The sequence below is a fragment of the Somniosus microcephalus genome, chromosome 2 (assembly GCF_052327205.1).
Source record: "Somniosus microcephalus isolate GS21.2 chromosome 2, FLI_Smic_1.0, whole genome shotgun sequence".
Taxonomy (NCBI): Eukaryota; Metazoa; Chordata; class Chondrichthyes; order Squaliformes; family Somniosidae; genus Somniosus; species Somniosus microcephalus.
The window spans coordinates 183,153,361-183,181,342 of record NC_140988.1 but is presented as its reverse complement, the minus strand read 5'-3'; the positions used below and the strand labels follow the sequence as shown (position 1 = coordinate 183,181,342).

At 46.0% G+C, this 27,982-nt stretch overlaps 2 protein-coding genes across 2 annotated transcripts in view; one reads left to right on the top strand and one right to left on the bottom strand.

Annotated features, from left to right (window-relative positions):
* The window catches only part of ppargc1a (peroxisome proliferator-activated receptor gamma, coactivator 1 alpha), a 476,227-nt gene that overhangs the window by 76,441 nt on the left and 371,804 nt on the right, over nucleotides 1–27,982 (top strand). The gene's annotated exons all lie outside the window — the stretch shown is intronic.
* Nucleotides 13,316–27,982, bottom strand: part of LOC147123144 (uncharacterized) — a 60,950-nt gene continuing 46,283 nt past the window's right edge. Inside the window, exons 3-4 of the mRNA XM_086004320.1 lie at nucleotides 16,061–16,254; nucleotides 13,316–13,357 (exon numbers count right to left, since the gene is read on the bottom strand). Of these exons, the coding sequence (XP_085860446.1) occupies nucleotides 13,316–13,357; nucleotides 16,061–16,254 (236 nt within the window). The remainder of the gene's footprint in view (nucleotides 13,358–16,060; nucleotides 16,255–27,982) is intronic.

Below are 27,982 nucleotides of genomic sequence, written 5' to 3'. Positions count from 1 at the left end.
GCAGGTGAGTAATGGGCGCCTAATCATAATGCTCCAGGCATTACGATTGTGTGAGGCAGGCTTGATTGACCAGCTAATCTTTACCTGCCCGTCGATTTTGTATGTTTCTATGTCAACATTTAAGAATAGGTTAGATAGGTGTTTGAAGGAAAGGGGATTAAAGGTCTATGGGAACAGGACGGGCACAGGGGAATCAGGACTACTGCTCATGTGGATGATAAGCATTTACATGGACTGGTTTTAATTTCTACGTAAAGATCTATTTTGGGGCAAGTTGGGGCACTCCTGTTCCCTCTGTCCTGCAAGAAATCTTTAATTTTTTTTCAAATTCTCGCATACGTGCACCTCCTCTGACCAAGATCCTGGCTACTGCCGGCTTTCACTGGTAGTCTCAAGACTGTGTGAGCCTTAATTGGATCGGCGGATAAAAAGGTGTGTGCATCCAGATATCATCGTGGGACATGACTTTCCCATTGAAATTAGGCTCCAGCACCTCTTGGGTAGGTAGCTTTCCTGCGCCTGAATTCAGGCAAGTTAAAATGGTGTTTTAAAAAAAATTCATTTATGGGATGTGGCGTTGCTGGCAAGGCCAGCATTTATTGCCCATCCCTAGTTGCCCTTGAGAAGGTGGTGGTGAGCCGCCGCCTTGAACCGCTGCAGTCCGTGTGGTGAAGGTACTCCCAGTGTTAGGTAGGGAGTTCCAGGATTTTGACCCAGCGACGATGAAGGATCGGCGATATACTTCTAAGTCAGGATGGTGTGTGACTTGGAGGGGAACTTGGAGGTGGTGGGTGTTCCTATGTGCATGTTGCCCTTGTCCTTCTAGGTGGAAGAGGTCACGGGTTTGGGAAGTGCTGCCGAAGAAGCCTTGGCGAATTGCTGCAGTGCAACTTGTAGATGTTAAACACTGCAGCCACAGTACGCCGGTGGTGGAGGGAGTGAATGTTTAAGGTGGTGGCTGAAGATGGTTGCAAACGCTTCAGCCTTGTCTTTTGCACTCACGTGCTGGGCTCCACCATCATTGAGGAAGGGGATATTCATGGAGCCTCCTCCTCCCGTTAGTTGTTTAATGGTCCACCACCATTCACGACTGGATGTGACAAGACTGCAGAGCTTTGATCTGATCCGTTGATTGTGGGATCGCTTAGCCCTGTCTATAGCATGCTGCTTCTGCTTTTTAGCATGCATGTAGTCCTGTGTTGCAGCTTCCCCAGGTTGGCACTTCATTTTTAGGTACGCCTGGTACTGTTCCTGGCATGCTCTTCTACACTTCTTATTGAACCAGAGTTGGTCCCCTGGCTTGATGGTAATGGTAGAGTGAGGGATATGCCGGGCCATGAGGTTACAGACTGTGGTGGAATACAATTCTGCTGCTGCTGATGGCCCACAGCACCTCATGGATGCCCAGTTTTGAGCTGCTAGATCTGTTCTGAATCTATCCCATTTAGCACGGTAGTAGTGCCACACAACACAATGGAGGGTGCCCTCAGTGTGAAGACGGGACTTTGTAGATTGCGACAGGTAGGTTGGTGAGGGTGAGGTCAAGTAGGTTTTTCCCCTCATGTTGGTTCTCTCACCACCTGTTGCAGGCCCAATCTGGCAGCTATGTCCTTCAGGACTCGGCCAGTAGTGGTGCTACCGAGCCACTCTTGGTGATGGACATTGAAGTCCCCCACCCAGAGTACATTCTGTGCCCTTGTTACTCTCAGTGCTTCTTCCAAGTGGTGTTCAACATGAAGGAGTACTGATTCATCAGTTGAGGGAGGGTGGTAATCAGCAGGAGGTTTCCTTGCCCATGCTTGACCTGAAGCCTTGAGACTTCATGGGGTCCGGAGTCAATGTTGAGGACTCCCAGGGCCACTCCTTCCCCACTGTATACCAGTGTGCCGTCACCCCTGGTGGATCTATCCTGCCGGTGGGACAGGACATACCCAGGGATGGTAACGGAGGAGTTTGGGACATTGGCTGAAAGGTATGATTATGTCAGGCTGTTGTTTGACTAGTTTGTGGGACAGCTCTCCCAATTTTGGCACAAGTCCCCAGATGTTGGTGAGGAGGACTTTGCAGGGTTGACTGAGCTGGGTGTGTCATGTCCATAGCCGATGCCGCCTGGTCCGCCCGGTTTCATTCTTATTATTGTGTTTCATAGCGGTTTGTTATAACTGAGTGGCTTGCTAGGCCATTTCAGAGGGCAGTTAACAGTCAACCACATTGCTGTGGGTCTGGAGTCACCAAGTAAGGACGGCAGATTTCCTTCCCTACAGGGCATTAATGAACCAGATGGGTTTTTACAACAATCTGATAGTTTGATGATTATCATTACTGATACTTTTTTTTAGTTCAGATTTATTTAATTAACTGAATTTAAATTCCCCAGCTGCCGTGGTGGGATTTGAGCTCATGTCTTCGGATCATTAATCCAGTGATATTACCACCATGCTACCATGCAGGAACATGTTACAAACACGCCTGCCCTCCTAAAACCCCTGCCTGCACCGTTCCCGCCAGGTGGGCTGAGTTAGAATCTGAAATGTTTATGATATGACATGTTCCCTCAAGCCCTCAATGTAGTGTTCAATAGACTCATCAATGTACTATATGAATTTTTTGAAACAAAACCATTCAGCTATGGTTCACCTATGTTACCATGTGCTAAATTATTTTATGCATTAGCAAATACTTTTCCACACTGTATGGTGAACTTGGTACAAGAACAGCCATTGTCTGGTCTAACTACAAGGGTATTAAAGTCCTTCATACACTGTCTTACAATGACAGATAGGTACCATCTCTGATGGGTCAATGGAAGGGAAACTTTCTCAGTGTGCTATAGAAATAAAGAAAGGACTTGCATTTATTTCTATAGCACACTTTCACATCTTCATGGGGACCCAAAGCACTTTCAGCCAGTGAAATACTTTTGAAGTGTAGTCACTGTTGTAATGTAGGAAACAAATTACAAGTAGGGATAACTGTCTAAGGGGTCTAACTGTGAAAAAATATTTCTCAGTTGAATTACTTTGTGATTACAAGGAAGTGCCAGTAACTTAATACAGGAATCTATAACATTACCCAAGTGATATAGCTGTTCTTAAAGACAGCACTACTAGTTAATGAAGTCATTATCTAATGAGCTTCCTTTAAATTTTAAGTTATCACTACTACCTGAATATGTTTACTCTCCCCAGTGTACCTCCTTTTAATTACATTTACATACACTAACTACTGCATGAGAGATCATAACAAGCACATTTTAACAGCCAATTTTGAATTAGTGCATGAATGATAGAAGTGGTGGTAAAAAAAAGTAACAGTTGAAATTAAGAGAGGGCTGCAATGTGAAACTTAATAAAAAATGTATTAGCTTTGAAATTCTTTATCAACTTATCAAAAGATGAACAATAAGACAAGAACATATGAGTATATTTTCCTCTAGTCATAATGTGAGCAAAGAAATTGCTGAGTAGTAGTTTTACCTATTTTATACTTGCATTTACATTAACAAGAGGAAAATGTACCCAGTGGAGTATTTCTGTTAATATTGTGGTGTAACTTATACAGACTGAAAGCCAGTCATAAGGTTTGCAAAGTACTGTCAAAATGTTAACCATGACACAAAATCAGGATCATTGATACCAGTAACCTCTACCACTGTCATATCAGTCAGATGGTTAAATAAAAGAGAACAGGTAAGTGAGATGAACGAAAGGGACTCGGTGCTTAGGGTAATAGGCTTATTCTAGGCTGCATATAAACTTGGGGTCTCAACATTTGGCTAGAAAACTAAGGCATTGCCAGTATCTCCTTGATGCCAAGATGTGACTAGTGGATTTCCCCAGGGATCTGTACTGGGGCCTTAGTTTTTGATTATATTTATAAATAACTTGGATGAAGGAATAGAGAGCCGTATAACTGAAATGCTTAAGATGATTAAAGGAATTGATAGGGTAGATCTGGTGGAGAAGTCCAGAACAAAGGGGCATAACCTCAAAATTAGAGCTAGGCCTTTCAGGAGTGATGTCACAAAGCATTTCTTCGCACAAAGGATAGTGGAAATTTATAACTCCCCCAAAAACCTGTTGAGGCTAGGTCAATTTTAAAGTTTCAAGACTGAGATTGATAGATTTTTTTGTTAGGTAAGGATATCAAGGGTTACAAAACCAAGATGGGTAGATGGAGTTATGATACAGATCAGCCATGATCTAATTGAATGACGGAACAGGCTTGAGAGGCCAAATGGCTTACTCCTGTTCCTCTGCTCTTTTTGAGAGGAGGTAAAAACTGTCAGCTGTAAGAAAGATATTGTGCAAATGCTGACCAAATAATGGCCGTGAATTTGGGCCCGTTTGCACTGGCTGTTAAGGACGGTTTGGAAGAAAAAATGTTGGCCGCCTCGTTTCCGCCCACTTCTGGCACGGAACGTGGTGGCCGCCATTTTGGGCAGGTCGGCATCACTGCCCTTGCCTACGCTCGCTCCAGATATGGAGATGAGCCAGATCGTGACATCAGTCGGCGTGCAGCGCTGAATTGACACACGATCTGGTATTTTGGATCTCGCTGCTCCTTTTAACGCCCTCTCCAAAGCATGCATGGCAGAACCTGCGTGCAGCAGTATGACGGACCTGCTAACAGTGCTTCTTAAAGAGACACACGTAACTTTCAGGTAAGTTTAGATTTTTCCATTTGTACTGGTTCCTTTACATTTTATTGGATTGGTGGCTTGGTACAATACATTTAAAAAGTTGTTAAAGTGTGCAGGGAGTGCTGCTGGATGTTTGCAAGGTTTTGGCTATTAAAGGAAGACCTCTGCGAACACCACTTGCTCCCAGTCCTGGGGGCTCTATTTGTAGTTGCTCGTGGGCTGCAGAATGACATGGAGATGGAGCAGAGGCAGCAAAGGGGACTAGCTACTCGTAGAGGGAGGAGGAAGCAGAAGAGGAGGAAGCAGATGTGGAGGAAGCGGAAGGAAGGAGGCAACCCAGACAATCCCTTTCTGGCTGGGATATCCAGGATAGAATCATCTGCCTGCGATACCAGTGAGCACAACCCCAATTCCCCTTTCAAAATTTGTCCCACACCTTACCTTACCTCTGTTACTGATCATCACAGTATCCTCTTGGCCACAATGCTGAAATAAAAGCCACCACAAAACAAACTTTCCAATCCAACTTTATCCATATATGCATCCAATATTACATCAAAAAATCAACTAATCACCCTTGTGCATTCCCTTAGAGACTGTCTTGCATGTGCCTTTGCCTATCCTAGTGCTCTAACGCAGTGCTATCCCAGTGGCTGCAGAATGGCTGGTGGAAGGTTGCTGACTTTCAGTGGGGGACACTGCAGATGGCATGCACGATGACCTTGAGGACCCACTGGCTGGATTTCTTGGGTCTTTGAAATGAGGAAGGCACAAGGGTAGGGTTGTGGTGAGGGGAGGGGGGTTAAAGCAAGAGGTGCATGCTTACACCATGTGCAGCTTGTAAATCAGAAGGTATTGTGGGATGAGGGGGAAGTGGGATGTGAGTAGTAGGATAACGTATGAGGATACCAGCATCTTGTATTCTTTCAGCCCTGCTGCTGGCCAAGGGCTCAGCTATGCCTGTGTCAAGGATGGCCAGCACTGTCTCTCCAAGGGGGTGAGGTGAAGCTAGTATGTGTGGTGTGCCTCATGTTTGGTAGAGATTGGTGGTAGGTGAACGATTGGGGGGAGGGATGGTGTTGTGCATTGAGCAGTCTGTGAGGCTAGTGGTACAGTCGGTAGGAGACAGCTTTTGAAGATGCATTTATTGATCTTGACCACTCGTCTGAAGTCATGAAGCTTCTTTGGGCACTGGGACCAGGTTGTGCGGGCAACACTGCTAGCAGTGATTGCCTCGGCGATCTGGTCCCATATCCTTCTTTCTGGAGGGTCTCCTGGCCCCCTGTTGGTAGAGGACCTCTCTTCCAGTGTTGACCCCACCACACAACGCTCGAGTGCCACATCCGAGATGCTGGGTGCCCTTTCTCTGGCCTGTTGAGCCATTTGTGTTAGTGCTGAAGCACTTTTACCATTTTTCATCAGCAGAAGACAGCTCACCTTTAAGAGGTGCAGGCTGCCTTTAAGAGGGGCAGGCTAGCTTTAAGTCTCGCTCGAACAATGCGAACTTCAGCCCCCTGCTGAGTGCACAGCCTGTCAGCAGCGCGTTCAGCTCTCGGCTGTGCACTGCAATCATTATAATCATTATAAGGCACAAGTAAGGAGTGTGATGGAATACTCTCCACTTGCCTGGATGAGTGCAGCTCCAACAACACTCAAGAAGCTCGACACCATCCTGGACAAAGCAGCCCATTTGTTTGGCACCCCATCCACTACGTTAAACATTCACTCCCTCCACCACCGGCGTACCACATGGCTACAGTGTGTACCATCTACAAGATGCACTGCAGCAACTCGCCAAGGCTTCTTCGGCAGCATCTCTCAAACCCGTGACCTCTTCCACCTAGAAGGACAAGAGCAGCAGGCACATGGGAATACCAACACCTCGAGGTTCCCCTCCAAGTCACACACCATCCTGACTTAGAAGTATATCGCCGATCCTTCATCGACGCTGGGTCAAAATCCTGGAACTGCCTACCTAACAGCACTGTGGGAGTACCTTCACCACACAGACTGCAGCGGTTCAAGAAGGCAGCTCACCACCACCTTTTCAAGGGCAATTAGGGATGGGCAATAAATGCTGGCCTTGCCAGCGACTCCCATAAGTGAATTTAAAAAAATAATTTCAGACTGCACAAAGTTGATGTGTTGTCTGCACTCTTTGAATGGGCGTGGGCATATCTCGCATCACGCTATCCATTTCCTAGGCCAATGTCTTTATATGTTTAAGATGAATAAATTATGTGATATAGAAGTACAAATTGGTCCTACCAACAATGGTTATTCAATGTACAGTTATTAGCATAATTACCAGTGTTGATTTTGGATTGTGACATAATGAGCAGTGTAGTTTTAATGGCCCAGAATTTGCTGGGAAAATAACAGCGAGCTTAATGCACACACCATTATTAGTGTATAAGTCGTGCAGCAATTTTTGGCGAGGAAGAGATACCCATGAGTTGCGAATCGCCACAAATTGCTGAACGATTTGCATTGCTCCAACATTAGCCTCACAAAAACAACAGCTCGTCCTCAACTTCCCCATGAGTTTCTAGAAATTGTTGCATTTGCACAATGAATATGAATTAATGTTAGGACTTGGGTACTTAACAATGTACGGACCCTTAATGATGAGATTTATATTCCTATAATGCCATTAAACCTCTCTGACCCAGAAAGAGAACAATTGAAGTAATGGAGTCTCATTCCTGCAGGTAGTAAATTGTTCTTAGATTATTAAAATGTAAAATTTTAATTTTTTGTCTTACTTGTCCTTTCTGTCTCTTTTCTCCCTGAATGCAATTTTTCTTTCTCTCTTATTTCTCTTTCTGTACCTAATTTGACTCTAATTCACTCTATTTTCTTCTGCGTCATTCCTGTTTCTTTCTCTATTCTTAAATCTCATTGGTTAAGGAGATAGATAGTTGGTCCCGTCACTCACCAATGTCCCAGTTCACACTTCCGGCAGTTTGTGGCGCAAAAGCTTTTCGAGCTGAAGGGTGAGGGGAAAATGGCTAAATAATGGGGCATGCAATGTGATACCCCACTCTGGCAAATTCTGGATCAATAAACTATTAGAGTAGGAGATTGGAGGTTTGGCAGTAATGTACAGCAAACTTCCAAAAATGGAAAGATTTTAGTTGTCCTCCATGGTTTCCTTATATTTAAGCAGTGAATTAAAGTTTTAAATCTTTTTCTCCATTTTTAACCACAGTTACCATTTAATTAATTTTCTTGATGTGAAAATATTTCTTTAGCTAAGTATACAAGGGAATAAGAGATCATTCAGCCACTAAGACCATTCAGAACTATAGAAGTTTACAGCATAGGACGTAGCCATTTGGCCTGTGGTGTCTTCCCCAGCCCTTTGCTAGAGCAATCCAAAACTAATCCCACTCCCCCAAGCTCTGTACCTTTCCTGCTTCAAATGTTTATCCATTTTGCCCTTAAAAGATGCACTGATCTCTGGCTGAACTACTCCTGTGGCAAACGATTCCTTGCTCTAACAGCTCTCTATATAAATACTTTTCTTCCATCCACTCTTCTCACTCATTATTGACAAATTTAAATTGATGAATCCTCATCACTGACTCCCCAACCAGAGGAAATCAGAGGACGTATTTCCCTCTGTACCCTATTAAAACCTTTATTAAATCTTTTATCCTTCTCTGCTCCAGTGGCAATAGTCCCAATATCCAGTCTCCCTTCATAACTGTTGTTGCTTATCCCTGGCATCACCCTGATGAATCCACGCTGCACACTGTCTATGGCTTTAATATCCTTTCTATAATGGACTGCTCATAACTGCATAAAATACTATAACTGTGGCCTGATCATTGCTTTTCAAAAAAATTACCAATATCTTGTACTCGGTGCCCCTATTTATGAAAGCCAAAATGCTCTTTCTCCCACAAGCTATATATAATTTCTTCAATCATGCCATCTACCCTTCATTTTAATCTCCCAAGGAAAGATTCTGCAAAGACACCCCACTACCCGCCCCCAACCACAATATAATCATAGCAAACTTCCAAAATACTGACCTAATCTTGCAGGTCACATTACTTATCCCCGGCTTTCATGAACATGTTAGTTGCATAGTCCCAGCAATTCAAGAACCATCAAATTTCACATAGCATTCAATTATTGCTATCTGTACTTAGCCTGGTAACCTTCAATTCCTTCCTAATTAGATATTTATCTAACTCTTTATTGAAGATGTTAATCAACATAGCATTAATTATGTTATCTGGGACTCGATTCCACATAATTCAGTAATTTGCGGGAGGAAAATCGTGAAGATTTTATGTCTTCCTTCAGGCTTATTTGTTTTATACTTGTGTCCTCTAGGTTTGCATTCATGGTCTAAGTTGAGTGATCTGTTTGCATGTAAATGTACATTATCCATTTCTTTCAAAGTTTTATTAAATCTGGATCACGTCTTCTCCATTTTCTTTTCTCTAACACAAGCAAGTTCAGTTTTCCATAACTTAGAACTCTAAATCATCTTGTGTGCTAGTCTCTGAACTATTTTCTACACAAATCCTTTAGCGTAGCAGAAAGTAGAAGGATATGGTCAGAACAGATCTTTAAACGAGTCCAGGACACTGGTGCGGTGGATGGGCTGTTGGCGTTAACGAATCCTACATTCTGTTATTTTTTTCTTGACTGGAAGAGCAGGAACAATTTTTCTTTCGAACACTGTGTTTGAATTTACAGCATGACATACTTTTTGCCATTTGCACTGGAAAAGGTAATATATATATTATATAGGTTTACATATATATATATAGCAAACAGCTGTTGAGAAACTCAAGATCCACATGACTGCAGGTCGAATTTGACATTTCTGAAATCTTCCCCATTGTTGTGTGACGACGAATGCTTTATTCATTAGATTTTTATCCAGGATATTGCAGTCAAGCCTGAAAACTGGTTTACAATTGGTTCCTGCCAAAGGATAACTTATAAAGGCTAATTCTCCTGGCCCTTGTACCTAGGAACAGTGGCCGCAAGGGCCAGGAAAAAGGGTCAGAGACCCAGAAGGTGCAGGCCAGGTTGAACCATGCTGACGAGGAAGAACGGGGCTTTCCCGGCCTCCTGCCTCTATTTCTGTTGGGAACACGCTGGCTGTCCAAACATGGGGGCCCAGAAAAAGCTGGTGTTGTGGCCTGCTCTGAACCCCCACTGATTGGAGGATCCTTGTGGTCCTGGGGGCAGACCAAAGATCTGCATGTAGGCTGCAATTTTTTTTGTCCTCTCACAAAAGTTTTCACTTCAATCGAGACCTCCTGGCAGCCAGAAGGTCCCAATCGCCCAGGCCAGAGAGGCCCCTGCAGGCTTCTCAAGTTTGCAACTGCCTTTGATCATCTAGGTCCTGCCATCGGCACAAGGCCTTGCACTGGAGCAGGCCCTGGGCCATTTAAATAGCTTGGGGCAGGAAGTAAGGGCGATCCCAGGTCTGGAGAGGAGCAGTGCAGGATTCTGCTCCTTTTTATTGCCTTGGTAGAGAGGGCCCAGGAAATTCAACCCAATAATTTGTTTCTTTTTGTACCCAGTTAGGGAGCTGAATGAATGGATGCTACAGCTCATGTTTGCCACTAATGTGGTCAATTTTTTTTTAAATTCCTCTGTTTTGTGGATTTCAAAAAGTCAGCAGTAGAGGGTGCAACTTTTGATTATATTTTTTCCCACCACTATAAACTTCAGCAGCCAAAACAGTAACTGCCACCAGCCTAACTGCCTTCAGTTCACTACAAGCCTTCAGTTTTTGGATATGGGAGCACTTTACTGGTGCCGTGGCTCCTCAACATAATGGTTTCCTACTTTTAAAAAATGTATTCATTTTTGGGATGTAGACATCACTGGCAAGGTAAGCATTATTGCCAATTCCTAGTTACCTGTGAAGGCAGTGGGCCTTCTCATTGAACTGAAGCAGTTTGATACAACTGAGGTCAATTAAGAGTTAACCATGTTGGTGTGAGACTGAAGTCATATATAGGCCAGATTGGGCAAGGTCGACAGGTTTCCTTCCCTAAAAGACATTGGTGAACCAGTTGTGTTTTTATGACAATCCGACAGCTTTGCGGTCCCTTTTACTGATACTGGCTGGGTGAAGAAAACTTATTTTAAAACTTTTTGTAAAAATCTGTACCTGCAGGAGTATATCATATGTGGCTGCATGAAATTTAAAAAAAATGTTTTCTTTTTTAACTTGGCTAGTGTTATAATATTTTATGTAGATAAACCAACACATAGTTAAATTCATCTAAAACTAATTATGCTAAGGTAGGAATAGGATGAATTTTCCTTGGAGGTTTTGGCGAAGATTTTAGTAATCATCTTTGGGAATATATTGGTCTGGATGTTAATAGTAGAAGTAAATAAGCTGGTGAGAAAAAGCAGTGCATTTTTACATTTTATCTAATTTTTTGCCATAGCTTAAAATATGTGTAAACATATGAGCCAGTTAACAACTGTTAAAGTCTTGTTAAAGACCTATTTTAAGAATCATGTTCGATTTTGTTTGGGGGAGGGGAGCATCAAAAAACTGTGTACTGAACTGCCTTTCAGAAAGTGAGTTCGTCACACAAAGGAAGGGCAAGATTTAGATGTATCAGCATAACTGCCAGAAGTGAATTGTACAATGGATTTTTCAGTCACACAGAATGGATGCAGGAGCAATTGTTGACTGTTTCCTCGGGATAGAGCAGTCCGATGAATTTGAGATCATAGAAAGTGCATCACTTACCGATCTACGAAACCAGAATGACCCACCTGGCCATGATGGAAGATCAGTGCACGATAAGGCTCAGGTTTGGCAGGGACACATGGACTGAGGTGTGCAGCCTGGTTCACAATGACTCGCCAACACAGTCAAATATCACTGAAGGTCACCGTTGTCCTCAGCATACATGTGACATGGTCTTTTCAGGTACCCACAAAAGGTGACATTGCAGAGATCAGCTGCTGTGCTGTCTAATACTGCATTAAGCAGGTAACTTGTGTCAGCCATGGCTCAGTGGGTAGCACCCTCGCCTCTGAGTCAGAAGGTTGTGGGTTCAAGTCTCCAGAGATCTCCGCTGACACTCCAGTGCTGCACTGTTGGAGGTGTTGTCTTTCAGATGAGATGTTAAACCGAGGCCCTGTCTGCTTGCTCAAGTGGATGAAAAAGATCCCATGGCACTATTTGAAGAAGAACAGGGGAGCTATCCCTGGTGTCCTGGTCAATATTTATCCCTCAATCAAATCACTAAAAAAACAAATTATCTGGTCATTATCACGTTGCTGTTTGTGGGAGCTTGCTGTGAGCAGATGAGCTGCCACGTTTCCGACATTACAACAGTGACTACACTTCAAAAATACTTCATTGGCAATAAAGCGCTTTGGGACGTCCTGAGGTTGTGAAAGGCGCTATATAAATAGCAGAATCCAGGAGGAGCAGGACAAGAACCAGTAAAAGGTTTTCAACATTGGTGACATGCCCAAGGTACAGGATATCAATGATTACATAGGTGTAGTTATCCATGCATTTGCTACAATGCTATAGCTTATTTCTAGACAAGTTCTCAATACATGCAAATAGATCCAGATTCCTGCTAGAAACGAATGCACACTTTACATGTTGCACACTTTTTGGTTTCAATATTAGGAAAAGTGAGTGAAAGCTTGTTCAAAAAGATGGGTTTTAAAGGCAGAGAGATAAGTAGAGAGAAGGAGGGTTTAGAGAGGAATTCCAGAGAGTGAGATTGAGGTGGCTGAAGGCTCTGCCACTACTAATGGGACAAAGAGAGGAGATGCACAAAAGGCCAAAATCAGAGGCACAAAGGATGCAGGTGCTGTGAGTCTGGAAGAGATTGCAGAGGTAGGGCTAAACAAGGCCATGGAGGGATTTAAAGACAACAACAAATATTTTAAGTTTAATGTGTTGGGGATAGGATGTCAGTGAGGAAGGGGGTTATGGCAAGTGGGACTAAGTGTGCGGCACAATACGGTCAGCTGGGTTTTGGACAAGTTGGAGTTTATTGAGGGAGGAGAATGCAAGGTCAGCAAGGGGAGCAATGGAGAAATCGAGTCTAGAGGTGGTAAAAACATGATTGAGGATTTCAGTGGCAGAGGGACTGAGGTGGGAGCAGAAGTGGGCAATGTTACAGAGAAGGAAGTAAGTGGTTTTGGTGATGGTAGGTGTATGGGGTAATCAAAGTAACAGTTCTTTTGAGGAAAAGAAAAGATGGAAGAAAATACCTTTTCAGAACCCCTGTAAATATCAGATACAATGGTGTGTATGGGTAGAACATAGTCCTCATCACTCGGATATTTGGAGTGCTGAGGATTGGAGTTTCAGATGCTTGGACTGCACAGTGGGTCCTTTACAATACACGTGAAGCATGCAGCATATTGTATAATATTACCATGGACAGAAACCTCATAATGGACATGAATGAAGAGCAGGAACAAGCTCTGGATGTGCAGGAGAATCATGGTACATAGCAAGTATCAACAGCAGGTCAAACACTGCTGCTAGGAACAGAGGCATGTGAAGACCCATGTGTTGTCTCAATCCCAGTGAGGTCTGCTATTAGGCACTATTACTTTCCACTGGTCCTATTTTCAATGTTGAATCTGCTAGTTTTTCCTGCTTAATTTGTGATAAGAACTAAATATGCTTAGTTTACTTTAGTCATTGTCAGCTAATGTTTTCTTTGCAAGAATGACAGTCTGCATGACATACTCAAAATAATTTAATTAGAAAAAGATTAAGTGATCTAATAGAAGTGTTTATGATTGAAAGGTTTTGATAAGATTAATCAGCAAAACTATTTCCACTCATCAGGTAGTTAGTAACTAGAGAGCATAAGTTTACGATCATCATCAAAAGAATGAAGGAGCAGTTAGGAGAGTTTTGTTTTTATGCAGAGGGTTTTTGGATGTGGAATGCCCTACCAGAAACAGTGTTGGAAGCATAATCTATAATAGATTTTTAAAGGGAAGTGGTAAATATTTGGAAAAGAAATTGGGGGAGAAGATAGTGGAAGGGCTTGCCATAATTTTCCAATCTTCCCTAGATGCGGGGGAGGTGCCAGAGGATTGGAAAGTGGCAAATGTGACACCATTGTTCAAGAAAGGGTGTAAGGACAATCCTAGTAACTACAGGCCGGTCAGTTTAACATCAGTGGTGGGTAAAGTTTTAGAAACAATAATCAAGGAAAAAATTAACGGGCACTTGGAAAGGCTTAAACTAATTAAGGAGAGCCAGCACAGATTTGTAAAAGGCAGATCCTGTTTGACTAATCTAATTGAATTTTTTGATGAAGTAACAGAGAGGATTGATGAAGGGAATGCAATGGATGTTGTCTACATGGATTTTCAGAAGGCGTTTGACAAAGTACCACATGGAAGGCTGGTTAACAAAATTGAGGCTCATGGAATAGGTGGGTCAGTGGCAGCTTGGATAAGGGATTGGCATAAGGACAGAAAACAGCGAGTTGTGGTAAATGGCTGTTTTTTAGTTTGGAGGATGGTAGACAGTGGTGTTTCCCAAGGGTCAGTGCTGGGGCCACTGCTTTTTTTGATATATACATATATATAAATGACATGGATATTGGAATATAGAGTAGAATTTCTAAATTTGCTGATGACACCAAACTGCGGGGGGGGGGCATGGCAAACAGTGAGGATGATACCAATCGACTGCAACATGACATAGAAAGACTAGCAGAATGGGCAGACAAGTGGCAGATGGAATTTAATAGAGAAGTGTGAAGTGATGCATTTTGGCAGAAGGAACAGGGAGAGGCAATATACACTTAATGGCAGAGTTTTAGAGTGTGCAGGGACAGAGGGATCTGGGGATTAATGTGCATAGCTCCCTGAAGGTGGCAGGACATATTGAGAGAGTGGTTAACAAAGCATATGGAATCTTGGGCTTCATAAATAGAGGTATTGAGTACAAAAGTAGAGAAGCTATGCTGAACCTTTATAAAGTGCTGGTTAGGCCACAACTCGAGTATTGCGTCCAGTTCTGGTCGCCACACTTTAGGCAGGACGTGAAGGTCCTTGAGAGGGTGCAGAGGAGATTTACCAGAATGGTTCCGGGGATGGGGGATCTTAGTTACATGGACAGGTTGGAGAAACTGGATTTGTTTTCATTAGAGCAAAGGAGGTTGAGGGGTGATTTGATAGAGGTGTGCAAGATTATGACGGATTTGGATAGGCTAGATGGGGAAAGGCTGTTCCCACTAGTTGATGGTACAAGGACTAGGGGATACAGATTTAAGGTTTTGGGCAAGAGATACAGGGGAGACGTGAGGAAAAGCTTTTTTACGCAGCGAGTGGTGAGGACCTGGAATTTGCTCTCAACAGAAGTGGTGGAAGCGGAGATACTCAAGCCTAAAAATTCGGTTGCTTTGCACCTCCCGTTAGCGCCCTAAGAGGATGCTAACGGGGCATAAAGCAACTAGTGCCCGGGTGGGCGCGGCACCGCTAACGCCTCCTGCGAAATTCAGCAGGAGGTTAGCGATGGCAGTAACCATTAGCGCCCCGCAGCGCTGCACCGACATCATCGCCGGGCGCAGCACCCCGCTCGCGTCCCAGCTGCGATCTTCAGTAGCGCCCCCTGACTTACCACTGGATGCAATGTCCGACAGGGTCAGGGGGGCCTACCTGCGGCTGGGGCGGCACTTATTAAAGGCGAGGTGCTGGGCGATCATTTTTGTTGCTGGCCGCCTTTCAGCACCTGCCCCCATTGCCGCCCCCGGCCTCCTGACCCGCCCCCCCCGGCGGAGTGCCGTCTGCACTCCGTGAGCCCGGCACTTCTCTTGAGTGCCATGCTCTTTTGCCGGCACTCTGATTCCTGGTGGCCCAGCTGGGCCCCGGGTTACTCTGCACAACGGCCCTCCCCTTTAAGAAGGGGAGGAAGGCCTGTCGTACTGTGATGCGCTGCGGCACTTAGCGCCGTGATATTCACTCCAGCGCCCCAAGAGGGAGGCGGGGCGCTTCCCTCTTGGGGCACGACCGAAGAATTTAGTCCACGGGGGTGCCACTTTTTTCTAAAAGTGGCGCCCCGGCAAAGTTAGCGCCACAAAGGGGGCGCGACTCAATTTTTCCCCCTCAATGTTTTGAAGGGGAGACTGGATCGTCACTTGAGAGAAATAAACTTGCGGGGGAATGGGACTGATTGGATTGCTCTACAGAGAGCCAGCACGGAGTCAATGGGTTGAATGGCCTCCTTCTGTGCCGTATGACTCTATGACTCTGACATTTTAGAGGTACCCATCCTATTCTGGTAGATGTTGGAGTGGCACAGAGCCGCACCGATAGGGGGACCCTGCGGCTTGTGAAGAGCCAAGAATTTAAAAAAGCTCAGGCAGCCTGCTTAACCTCTACCCTGCACCTTGCTTGTCCACATCATCCCCTACCTACTGGCCCTTCATCACCATTGTCTTGTATTTCACACCATGTTTCCTCAAACATGTCACTATTCACATTTTCTAAGCTGCCTGCATCTGAGCTGGTGCCTGGAGCAAATATAAATGTTGATGAATGGTGCTGTGAGTAACTGTTCCCGTGCTGCTGGTTGCTGCAGACTATTGGGTTCTCCTCCCTCTGTGAGGAGACTAGTGGGAACATTGAGTGCATAAGTTCACAACCATTTGGGTATTGTATTATCATCAGTCTTGACACAATGATGGGAAATATGGAGCAAATTATAAATTATACTTGGGTGATGTGCCTGTCTGTGCTCCTCTCCAACTTCTTTCGCATCTCCTTCACAAGACTCCCTGTGAATGCAACAAGTTTTTTTTTCTCATAACAAGTTAGTAATTGTTCCTGGTAGCTTACACTACCCGTTGTGATCCTTAATCTTTCACATTGTGTCCAATTTTGGCTTGTAAAAATAACAATTGTGTGGCTTAAAGTAGGATAAATTGCCATTTTAAAATTCATCTATTTCTGCGAATATAACAGTTTGACATCCATATATATATATACATATCTATATTTAGTGGGGATTGTGCAATCATTTGAAATGCATCCATTTAATTCCACATTCATATAGCTCATGGTTATATTTAGTGAGGGTCTTGTGGCAATTTGAAAATTATTCATTTTCATAGCCAGTAACAACTATTCAATGTCATGCCTATATATGCATGCCATGTCAAAATCTGTTATTTGGTGACGCCATAAAGTAACACTGTAACCTTACTTTGGTCTTTTTCATACTTTTAAATGTCTTATGCACATCCTGGCCAGTGCTCTTGACACACCGGGTCTGTGATGTGTTGCCATGCTCAATAACTGCATTGTATAATTGTTGACTGTTCTATCGCATCAAAACTATAGTTTATTTTTGCTAGAGTACTACTCACTGTGATGTCCATGTCCTGGTCTATAAATCTGAATTCCCAAGTTTGGTGGCCAGCCATAATGATAGAGTTTTACGCTCTCCTACACACACACAGAAGTAGATCAATGTAACTTTCAGGATTTATACTGATTATCAGGCAATTTAGGTGTTTGTGAAGTATGAAACAAGATTATTTCATGTGAGTCATGATTGGCTGTTTTTCTGTCACTATCACGATCAGATTAATGTTTCATGCATTTAACAGGAGAAAAATAGCAGTCAGCTACTGTTTTGATTATCAGTTGTTACCAAAATAATATTTTAAGCAAAATGTATCACTGTGGCAGAGCCACTGAGGGACTCTGAACAACTGTACATAATTCCCTTTAACGATGTGTTAGCTACAGACTAAATCTGTACCATTGTATATACTGTTTGCATGTACAGTGCGTGGCCCCTTTAAGAGCGCGGGCAAACGCGATGACGTCATGCCGCTAATCACGTGATCACCCAAACACGGGAAAAACGTGATGACGTCGTGACGCCATCCACGGGACCGCCCAGGCGGTCCTCGTGGAGCCTCCGACCTGTTAAGACCTGTATTCATAGTTCTCTTGCATCAATCTGTTTAAACTCGTTAGTTTGACATTAAAAACCTTTTGGATTGATTGCCTGTGTCGAACTCAATCTCTAGATAGGAATTTGACCATTCCTACATTGGTGACCCCGACTTTTGTGAACGGATTTCGCAAAAGGAACACAGCATGGAGGCGAATGCCGTTTCGTTGAAGCTGCCGCAGTTCTGGGAGCAACAAGCAACCTCGTGGTTCATCCAAGTAGAAGCCCAATTCGCCCTGAGAGGCATCATTGAGGATCAGACCCGATACTTATACATGGTCTCCGCACTCGATGGCTCTACCGCCTCGCGGATCGTCAGTCTTCTCGGGAATCCCCCAACTGACAGCAAGTATGAGACCCTCAAGGCGTGGTTGCTACAGGTTTTCGGGCTCACGAAATCAGAGCGCGCCCGTCGGCTGCTCGCTATGCCCGGGATCAGGGACTCCAAACCTTCTGAGCTGATGAGCCAAATGCTCACACTCCTTGGCTCCGAACTGGAATGCTTTCTCTTCAGAGAGTTATTCCTCAGCCAATTACCGGAGCAAGTGCAAGCGGCCTTGACGAGATCCGAGGTCGAAGACTGTGCAGCGCTCGCTGCCGAGGCAGACAAAATATTCGCAGTTACGCAACAGTACTGCGCTGCCATGAGGCGCCCATCCCCCACAGATGCTGCTCCAGCTCCTCAGCCCGCGGGGCTGTGCTTCTACCATGCGCGGTTTGGCGCGAAGGCGAGATGTTGCCGCCCTCCCTGCAGCTTCTCTCAAAAAAAAAAACAACTCCGTCCAATGAAGAATGGGTCTAATGGGTGCCCCGCGGCTGCGATGGCAATCGGCAATGCAGGCAAGCTGCTCTTCATCACAGATACCCTCTCCGGTCGTCGGTTCCTGTGCGACACCGGAGCGCAGTGCAGCATTCTACCCACGTCAGCTCTTGATGTACAGGCTGGGGGGCACGGCCTCCCCCTCGAAGCGGCTAATGGCGGAGCTATTCGGACCTTCGGCAGACGACGGGTCCAGGTGTGCTTCGGCAGCCAGCGGTTTTTCTGGGAATTCGTTACGGCCAAGGTTTCGCAAGCCATTCTCGGTGCAGATTTCCTGTGCGCCAACGGCCTCCTGGTCGATGTAAGGAACTGGCGGCTGATCAACGCGGCCATGTTTCACTCTATCCCTTGCCACCATAGTAACACCATGTCACGCACCGTCTCCTGCGCTTTCCCGACTCCGAATGAGTTTGCTCGCCTGCTAGGCGAATTTCCAGGCCTGACCAGGCCCACGTTCTCCTCCACGGCCATGAAGCATGGTGTGGAACACCACATCACCACCACCGGCCCCCCGGTCCACGCGCGGGCCCGGCGCCCCGAACCTGGCAAGCTAGCGGTCGCGAAGGCGGAGTTCGCTACAATGGAACGCTTAGGGATTATTCGCAGGTCAAATAGTCCCTGGTCTTCGCCTCCTCACATCGTTCCAAAACCTGGTGGAGGATGGCGGCCCTGCGGCGATTATCGGCGCCTAAACGACGCCACCACTCCTGATTGATACCCGATCCCCCACATTCAGGATTTCTCTGCCCATTTGGCTGGAAACAACTTCTTCTCCAAGGTCGACCTCGTCCGGGGCTACCACCAGGTCCCGGTGCACCCGCAGGATATCCAGAAGACTGCAGTCATTGCCCCATTCGGCCTTTTCGAATTTCTGCGCATGCCTTTCGGCTTAAAGAACGCTGCCCAGGCTTTCCAACGCCTGATGGATTCCGTGCTGCGGGACCTCAACTTCATCTTCATCTATCTGGATGACATTTTGATCGCCAGCCCCACCAAAGAGGAGCATCTATGCCATCTACGCACCTTTTTTCAACGTCTCAGCCAACACGGCCTGATTATCAACCCGGCTAAGTGCCAGTTTGGCCTGCGACAAATCGATTTCCTGGGGCATCGCATCACCGCAGAGGGAGTGGTTCCTTTGCAGGCGAAGGTGGAGTCGGTGACACACTTCCCACGCCTGCAGAACATAAAGACTCTGCAAGAATTCCTAGGCATGGTAAACTTCTACCACCGTTTCGTGCCTAAGGCAGCACTGCTCATGCAGCCCCTGTACGAGGCCCTCAAGGGCAAGTCTGGCAAGGATCTGGTGGGCTGGACGGTTGACATGGACCGGGCATTCACCGACACCAAGAGCGCCTTGGCCAACGCGACCATGCTGGTGCACCCGCTACCAGGAGCCACCATCGCCCTCACCACCGACGCGTCAGATTACGCAATCGGCGCCGTTCAGGAGCAGTGGGTAAATGGGACGTGGCAGCCGTTGGCATTCTTCAGCCGTCAACTGCAGCGTAACGAGCGGGCGTACAGTACTTTCGACAGGGAGTTGCTAGCCATTTTACTGGCCATCCACCATTTCCGGTTCTTGTTGGAAGGACGTCCTTTCACCGCTTTCGTCGACCATAAGCCACTGACTTTTGCCATGGCCAAGACCGCCGAACCGTGGTCATCTCAACAACAACATCAGCTGACATACATCTCCGAATTTACCACAGATATTCAGCACGTGGCCAGTAAAGACAACCTGGTGGCAGATTGCCTCTCCCGCGCGACCGTGCATGTGGTCCAGCTGGGCATCGACTATGCCCTCATGGCAGCAGACCAAGTCTCAGACCCAGAAGTGCAGGCTTACCGCACCAACACCACTAGCCTCCAGTTGGCCGACGTCAGGTTCCATTCGTCTGGTACCACGTTGCTGTGTGACATCTCCGGGACCCTCGCCCTATTGTGCCGGTCGCCTGGCACCGCAAGGTGTTTGATGCCATACATGGGTTGTCACACCCAGGAATGAAGGCTTCTCAGAAGCTAATGTCATCTAAGTTCATTTGGTGGGGCATGCATAAAGATGTCCGCGACTGGGCCAACACCTGCGTGGTCTGCCAACAGGCCAAGGTACAGCACCACATCAAGGCTCCATTGGCCACCTTTGCAGTTCCTGAGCGACGGTTTGACCACGTTAATGTGGACCTGGTAGGACCACTTCCACCTTCCCATGGTTTTACGCACATCCTGACCATAGTAGATCGCACCACCAGATGGCTGGAGGCGGTTCCCCTGTCATCTACTACTTCGGCGGATGTGGCCAGGGCGTTCATCTCTTCATGGGTTGCCCGTTTTGGAGTGCCTGCTGACATCTCTTTGGACCGGAGACCGCAGTTTTCCTCTGAACTCTGGAATGCGGTGGCTCAACAACTCGGTGTCAAGTTACACCGCACCACAGCCTACCACCCACAAGCGAACGGTCTGTGCGAACGTTTTCACAGATCGCTTAAGGCCGCACTGAGGGCCAGCCTCCAAGACGCTGGATGGGCAGACAAGCTGCCGTGGGTCATGTTGGGCCTTCGCACGGCCCCCAAGGAAGATCTTCACTCTTCCGCGGCAGAGCTCGTTTATGGTCAGCCGCTGCGAGTGCCAGGGGATTTCTTGCCAACACCAACGGAGCCATGGTCCACCTCACGCCAGCTTATCAGTCACCAGGAAGCAGCCAGATGTTTCGCGCCGGTTCCCACATCGCATCACGGGTTTCAGGGCTCTCACGTTCCAGTGGAGCTGAAACAAGCCGACTACGTGTTCATCCGCCACGATGCTCACCGGGATCCGCTCAAGCCCCCATACACTGGTCCTTTCCACGTGTTAGAGGCAGGAGACAAAACCTTCAAGGTGGATGTCGGTGGTAAACTGGGCCACATTTCGGTCGACCGTTTGAAGCCGGCACACCTGGACCTTGACCGTCCCGTCGAGACCGCACAGCCACCGAGATGAGGTCGGCCACCCACCGTCGTCACGCCAGAACAAGTGCAGCCACCCGCCAGTCTGCCCGCCGTCCAACAGCTTCCGCTTCGGGAATACAGGAGTCGTTCTGACAGGCTTGTCAGACCCCCTCACCATTTGACTTTTTCCGTTAAAGACAATTCTGGGGTGGTGCATGTGGCAGAGCCACTGAGGGACTCTGAACAATTGTACATAATTCCCTTTAACGATGTGTTAGCTACAGACTAAATCTGTACCATTGTATATACTGTTTGCATGTACAGTGCGCGGCCCCTTTAAGAGCGCGGGCAAACGCGATGACGTCATGCCGCTAATCACATGATCACCCAAACGCGGGAAAAACGTGATGACGTCATGACGCCATCCACGGGACCGCCCAGGCGGTCCTCGTGGAGCCTCCAACCTGTTAAGACCTGTATTCATAGTTCTCTTGCATCAATCTGTTTAAACTCGTTAGTTTGACATTAAAAACCTTTTGGATTGATTGCCTGCATCGAACTCAATCTCTAGATAGGAATTTGACCATTCCTACATCTCAATGTTATTTACTGTGGCTAGTGGAAGTTGAATCATATAGCCCTTGATTGGCTACTACTACAATGAGGTTCCAGTAAATGAAATATTTTAGTCAGGCAAGCAGCAAGAGGATGGTTGATTCCTTGTTGGAGTTTGGTTCATGCAGCACCAGTTGCCCTTGGGTATATTGGCTAAGTGAGCAGTATTCATGCATATACCTCAAGGTTGAGTGTTGGCAAACTATTTCACTGTGGGCAAGGGGGCATCACAGCTGTGCCTTTATCCAAGCCCGCACATGCACATAGCAATCAAGACTGGAAACCCTGGCTGGCTGCTCCCTCCCTAACCTAAAGGTTCTGAGGCCTACTATAGCATCCTTACTGCTGTCCCGTCTAAATTCAGCTAACTCAGCAGAGGCTAAAGATTAAACCTGAGGCCTTCATGGTCTACATAATACGGCTACTCACTGATTAAAATCGCTGAGCCATCAGGGGATCCCTCAGATTGCAATTTAATGTGACTTTTTATTTTGCTGTAATTGACATTTTTACAGCAGTTGACTATTTGGCCAGTGTCTTCAGACAGCGTCAGCACTGTGAAAGTGGGGCAGAATTTGTGCATTCTATGTTATATGTATTTACTTATTTCTCTGTAAGGAAGGATCTGTGTGTGTGTGTGTGTGTATGTATATATTTTAAATAGGTTATTTTTCCTGATACCATAGGGATCAATTTGGGTAATATGATCCTTGAAGGGCAGTATGCTGTTTAACTGTACATTTCAAAATTTTTCTGAGTTAGCATTGTCAAGGTTAATGTTATTTCTGTCTGTTACCTATGTGGATGCCTTTAGCAAGAGGTTATGTTGCATCAAGTATAAATAATTTGTTTTTATTTATGACTGATATTTTTTATCACGTTCACAAGTTTCAGCACATTTACAGAAGTATTTTAGAGTTGTTTCAGCAGCATATAAAATTACTTTACCTTAGGGAGGTTATAAATGTAAAAAATTAATAATTGCCCTAAGATAGGCCCCTAAGGGACTTCTGTATAAGTTGACAGAAAATGCCAATGTTTTTTATATACTGACTAAATACATGTCTCTTCTAATATTAGCTTAAATTTCCATCGATTTGTTAAATATTCAGGCAATGAAGTGGTATAAAAGCTTTTGATATGAACAAGTGACAATGTCAAGCCTGTATGTTTGTGATATTTTTGACAAACATTTGCTGTGATTTCTAAAATAAAGATGCAGCATTTATAATCTATTGTGCTGACTTGGAAAAAGAACTACAGTAAGTGTGCTGTCATAGATTGCTAAATTTGTGTCAGAGGCAGAGTAAGTATTTTTCACAGCCTCAGAGGAAGTAGAAATGAGAGAGAAACTGTGACAGTGAAGGATCTAATTACCCAGGCATGAAATGAGAAGGTGAAAATAAACGTTATTTTACCCCTACAAAGGAGGCTTGTGGGAATAGTGACCTCATTGCCTGCGTACAGCAACATGATGTCACTGGAAGGGCAATGAGAGTACAAAACTAGAAAGCTTGTTCTAGACATTTAATAAATGCCTGTCATAAAGAAGCACAGAGTTGAAATGAATCTTCACATTATAGTGGTAATCAACAATGTAAGGCTGGACATCAATCCTTTCCCCATTATACACATCCAGTCGGGATCATGTTGATAACATTTAAATCACAACAATGGAGCTTGAAGTCTTGTGTGTTTTTAAACCTATTGACAAGACCATACAATGGAATTCACTTACTTCCAGCTAATGGAAATCAGTGATAGTGATCTTGGAAGGATGGTGAGACAAATCAGCTGCTGGTTCTTGAATTCTCAGAATACTTGCTAATACTGTACTCTTTCATTCCCAAAAACAGAATGCTATTTTGTTTAAAGAATAAGTGTAATTTAAAACTCCATTTGATGCACTGAAAGCATTTTCAAAACCAAAGGAAGGAAACAGTAACTCACCCTCCTAAAGCCTGCTGAGCAGTCAACATGCGTATGACCGTTGGATGTCAGCAGGGTTAAGTTTGCACTTTCTGCATTCCCACATAAAAGATCCAGTAGGATGCTTGTGACAATACAATGAATTGTATTTCAATCAGCCTACGCTTTCTTGGCAATAATTCTTCCATTGCCCAGCATGGCTAATGTAAAACAAAAGCTTAACAGATTTCAGACTCATTATGCTGGATGGAGCAGCTACTTGGCAAATGATAATAGCATGGCTGGTCTTGCTGTTGATTCTTATTTAAATTCTATTGCTTGTACAATATGAATAATTTACTGTTTGACGAGGTTTTCCAGCAGCAAAATCTACAAAAACATTTCAAAGTCAGTTAATGTATAATGTTGCAAGATCAGGCAGGATATAGAATGAAGTCCTTCTAACTCCCCTAATGGCTTAGTAGGTAAATGCAATACCTGATGTGACATTGATGTATACAAACGTCAAAATGCCTAGAAATTGTATTGCACTTGAATTGGGGTGCTATCCTGGTTCAGCGCATGCTGCATGCGCCTGATGAGGCCGGCCAGCTACGGGTATCAGTCGTAGCCACAGTTGCAGCACGCCAGTTGTGGAAGGGGGAGGGGAGTGAACTTGGCTGGCTTGAATGTTGGCCGAGGGCCTCAGGTGAATCTGGGTGGGGTGGCGGGAGGAGGCAAATGGTAGGGGAGGGGCAGGGCGGCGAGAGGTTACTGGCAGTGGCCTGTAGATTTAATGCTTCGCCAAGCCGCAAAATAAGGTAAGTAAAAAAGTTGAATCTTACCTTTCTGGTGATAGCCTCCAGTGGTCCCATAGAAACATAGAAGATAGGAGCAGGAGTCGGCATTTGGCCCCTCGAGCCTGCTCCGCCATTCAATGAGATCATGGCTGATCATCCAAACTCAGTACCCTGTCCCTGCTTTCTCCCCATATCCCTTGATCCCTTTAGCCTTAAGAAATATATCTAACTCCTTCTTGAATATATTTAATGAATTGGCCTCAACTGCCTTCTGTGGTAAAGAATTCCACAGGTTCACCACTCTCTGGGTGAAGAAATTCCTCTTCATCTCTGTCCTAAATGGCTTACCTCTTATCCTCAGACTGTGACCCCTGGTTCTGGACTCTCCTGCCATCGGGAACATCCTTCCTGCATCTAGTCTGTCTAGTCCTGTTAGAATTTTCTAAGTTTCAATGAGATTTATGTACCACTGCTTTAGCTGTTCAGTGCCACAGAGACAGAGGGCTGGATTTTCATTTGGCCGTGGAGTCGGGATTGGAGGCGTGCAGGGGGTTAAAATCCTGAAAGCGGAGGTCCCGACCCCATCCCGCACCCAACCCGCCTCCTTGCCAGTTTCAAAGGAGGCGGGTGCCCGCCCCGCACTGGGACCCGCCTCCCCAAAGCGGGAAGGGGATTAGTGCCAATTAACTGCCTGTTAACAGGCAGTTTTTAGCCTAATCCCTATTTTTAATGTTGAAGTGTGGGATTCCCGACGGCTCCAAACCACGCCAAGTTAGAGGAGAGCGGACCGTCGGGATGAAGGCCTTGGAGGGGTCGAGATGTCCGGTGTTCAGGTGAGTGATGGGTGCATGAGTGCAAAGGTAAGTGTGTTTGGTGTGTGTAAAGTGTTTAAAGAAGTTCTACTAACCTTTACTTACCTTTACAGCCTTCCTTCCTTCAGGTCTCGGGAGTCCCTCACCTCACTGGCACAGAAAGCAGAATGGCTGCGAGCTGTCAAAAATTCCAGCATTCAGCTTTCTGTTCCGGGGAGATCTCTAATTCATCCTGAGAGGAAGGAATTAACTTGTAGTACAGATTGTCAGTGTTTGACAGCTTCAAACAGCTGTCGAACGCTGATATTTCATCTGTCAAAAGGTCTTGACAGATGAAATATCAATCTGTGACGTCACCTGTTGCTGGGTGGCCCTTAATTGGCCCGCTGGGCGGGCTCAACAAGGTCAATCAAGTCAAAATCGCATGGGTTGGCTAGAACTCGATGGAGGCGGGACTACAACCCCGAAAGTTGTAGTCTCACCTCATACCCGACTTCTCAATGAAAATCCAGCCCAGAGTGTCCACAGCACCTGTTCTGCCCTCAAGGCCTCCATAATCAGCACCTGTGAAGAGACGCTTGGTCACTCGACCAGGAAACACCAAGGCTGGTTCGACGAGAACGACCAGGAGATCCAGGAGCTAATAAGCCGCAAGCGCAAGGCATTCCTGATCTGGAAACAGCAACAGAACTCGAGAGCAAGAAAGCAGCTCTACAGATACCTGAAGGCCGAGGACCAACAAAAAACTCACGACCTAAAGAACAGATGGTGGGTGGAGGAAGCGCAGGAGATCCAGCAGCTAGCCGACAACCACGACGTGCGTGGATTCTTTAGTGCAGTCAAGACCATCTACGGTCGAAGCACCCAAGGCCCTACCCCACTGCAGGCCAATAACGGAGAGGTACTCATCAAGGACAGAGAGGCAGTCAGTGCCCGCTGGAAGGAACACTTCGAAGATCTCCTTAACCGAGACTCTGTCTTTGACGCAAGTGTCCTCAACTCCATCCTGCAGCATGCTACCCGCCACCATCTCAACACAACCCCAGCCCGGCATGAGGTTGAAAAGGCTATCCGACAACTGAAGAACAACAAGGCCTCGGGAGCAGATGGAATCCCTGCCGAGGCACTAAGGCATGGTGGAGAAGCACTACTAGTGTGAATTCATGAACTCATTTCTCTTATCTGGAAGGAGGAGAGCATGCCAGGGGATCTCAGAGACGCCGTAATTGTGACCATCTTCAAGACAGGTGACAAGTCTGATTGCGGTAATTACAGAGGAGCTTCCCTGCTGGCTGCCACAGGGAAAGTCATCGCAAGAATCCTCCTCAATTGCCTTCTCCCAGTGGCCAAAGTGCTCCTCCCAGAGTTACAATGCGGATTCCGCCCACTAAGGGGCACAATGGACATGATCTTCACCGCGCGTCAACTACAAGAGAAATGCAGGGAACAGCACCAACCGCTGTACATGGCCTTCTTTGATCTTACAAAGGCCTTCGACAATGTCAACCATGAGGGATTATGGAGTGTCCTCCTCAAATTCGGCTGCCCTCAAAAGTTTGTCACCATCCTCTGCTTCACGACGACATGCAAGCCGTGATCCTGACCAGCAGTTCCACCACAGACCCAATTCACGTATGGACAGGGGTCAAGCAAGGCTGTGTCATCGCACCAAGCCTCTTCTCGATCTTCCTTGCTGCAATGCTCCATCTCACCCTCAATAAGCTCCCCGCTGGAGTGGAGCTAATCTACAGAACAAACGGGAAACTGTTCAACCTCCGTCGCCTCCAGCCCAGATCCAAGGTTGTCCCATCCTCTCATCGAATTACAGTATGCAGACGACGCATGTGTCTGCGCACACTCATTCTCAGTTCCGAGGGACTTCCTAAGAAGAGAAGACTGGCTGCTCTGCGCCTGAAGAAACTGACCACAGAATGCACGGCGCATGCCGCAGTCATGCACAATCGAATTTTACAAAGTGGGACCTCAAACAGATGTTAGCCCCGCTATTTGCATATACAAAGGGCCTAATATTTCAGGGGTGCGCCCTGGATGACCTTTGACAAATATGGCGAGCGATGCACTTCCGGTGCATATGGCGAGTATGGAATGAGCGTGTGCACACCACCCGCCATATTAAACCGTTAGGTGCCCGTTACTGGGCCTGTAATACGGGTGCAGCGCGATGCAATTTCTAGGCCCAGTAAGCTTTCAGGCTGAATCCAAATTCAGTGCTATGTTAGATGGATTAGCAATGGGAGTGCTGCGATTGGCCCCATTTTCTTCAGCAGTAGGGTGTAGAAAGAAGTTATCCAGGGTTCCTGCTCTTGACCACAGTCCAGTGACCCCTGCTGGAACGTATGTGGCTGAGAACAAGATCAGGTTAGGCTGTTATACCCTTAATAGGCTGTTACATCCTTCGTAGCTGAAAAACCTGACGGCCCTTACTGTCTATAATCACATGTGAACATTGAGGCTTTGGGTGAGCTGCTGGTTG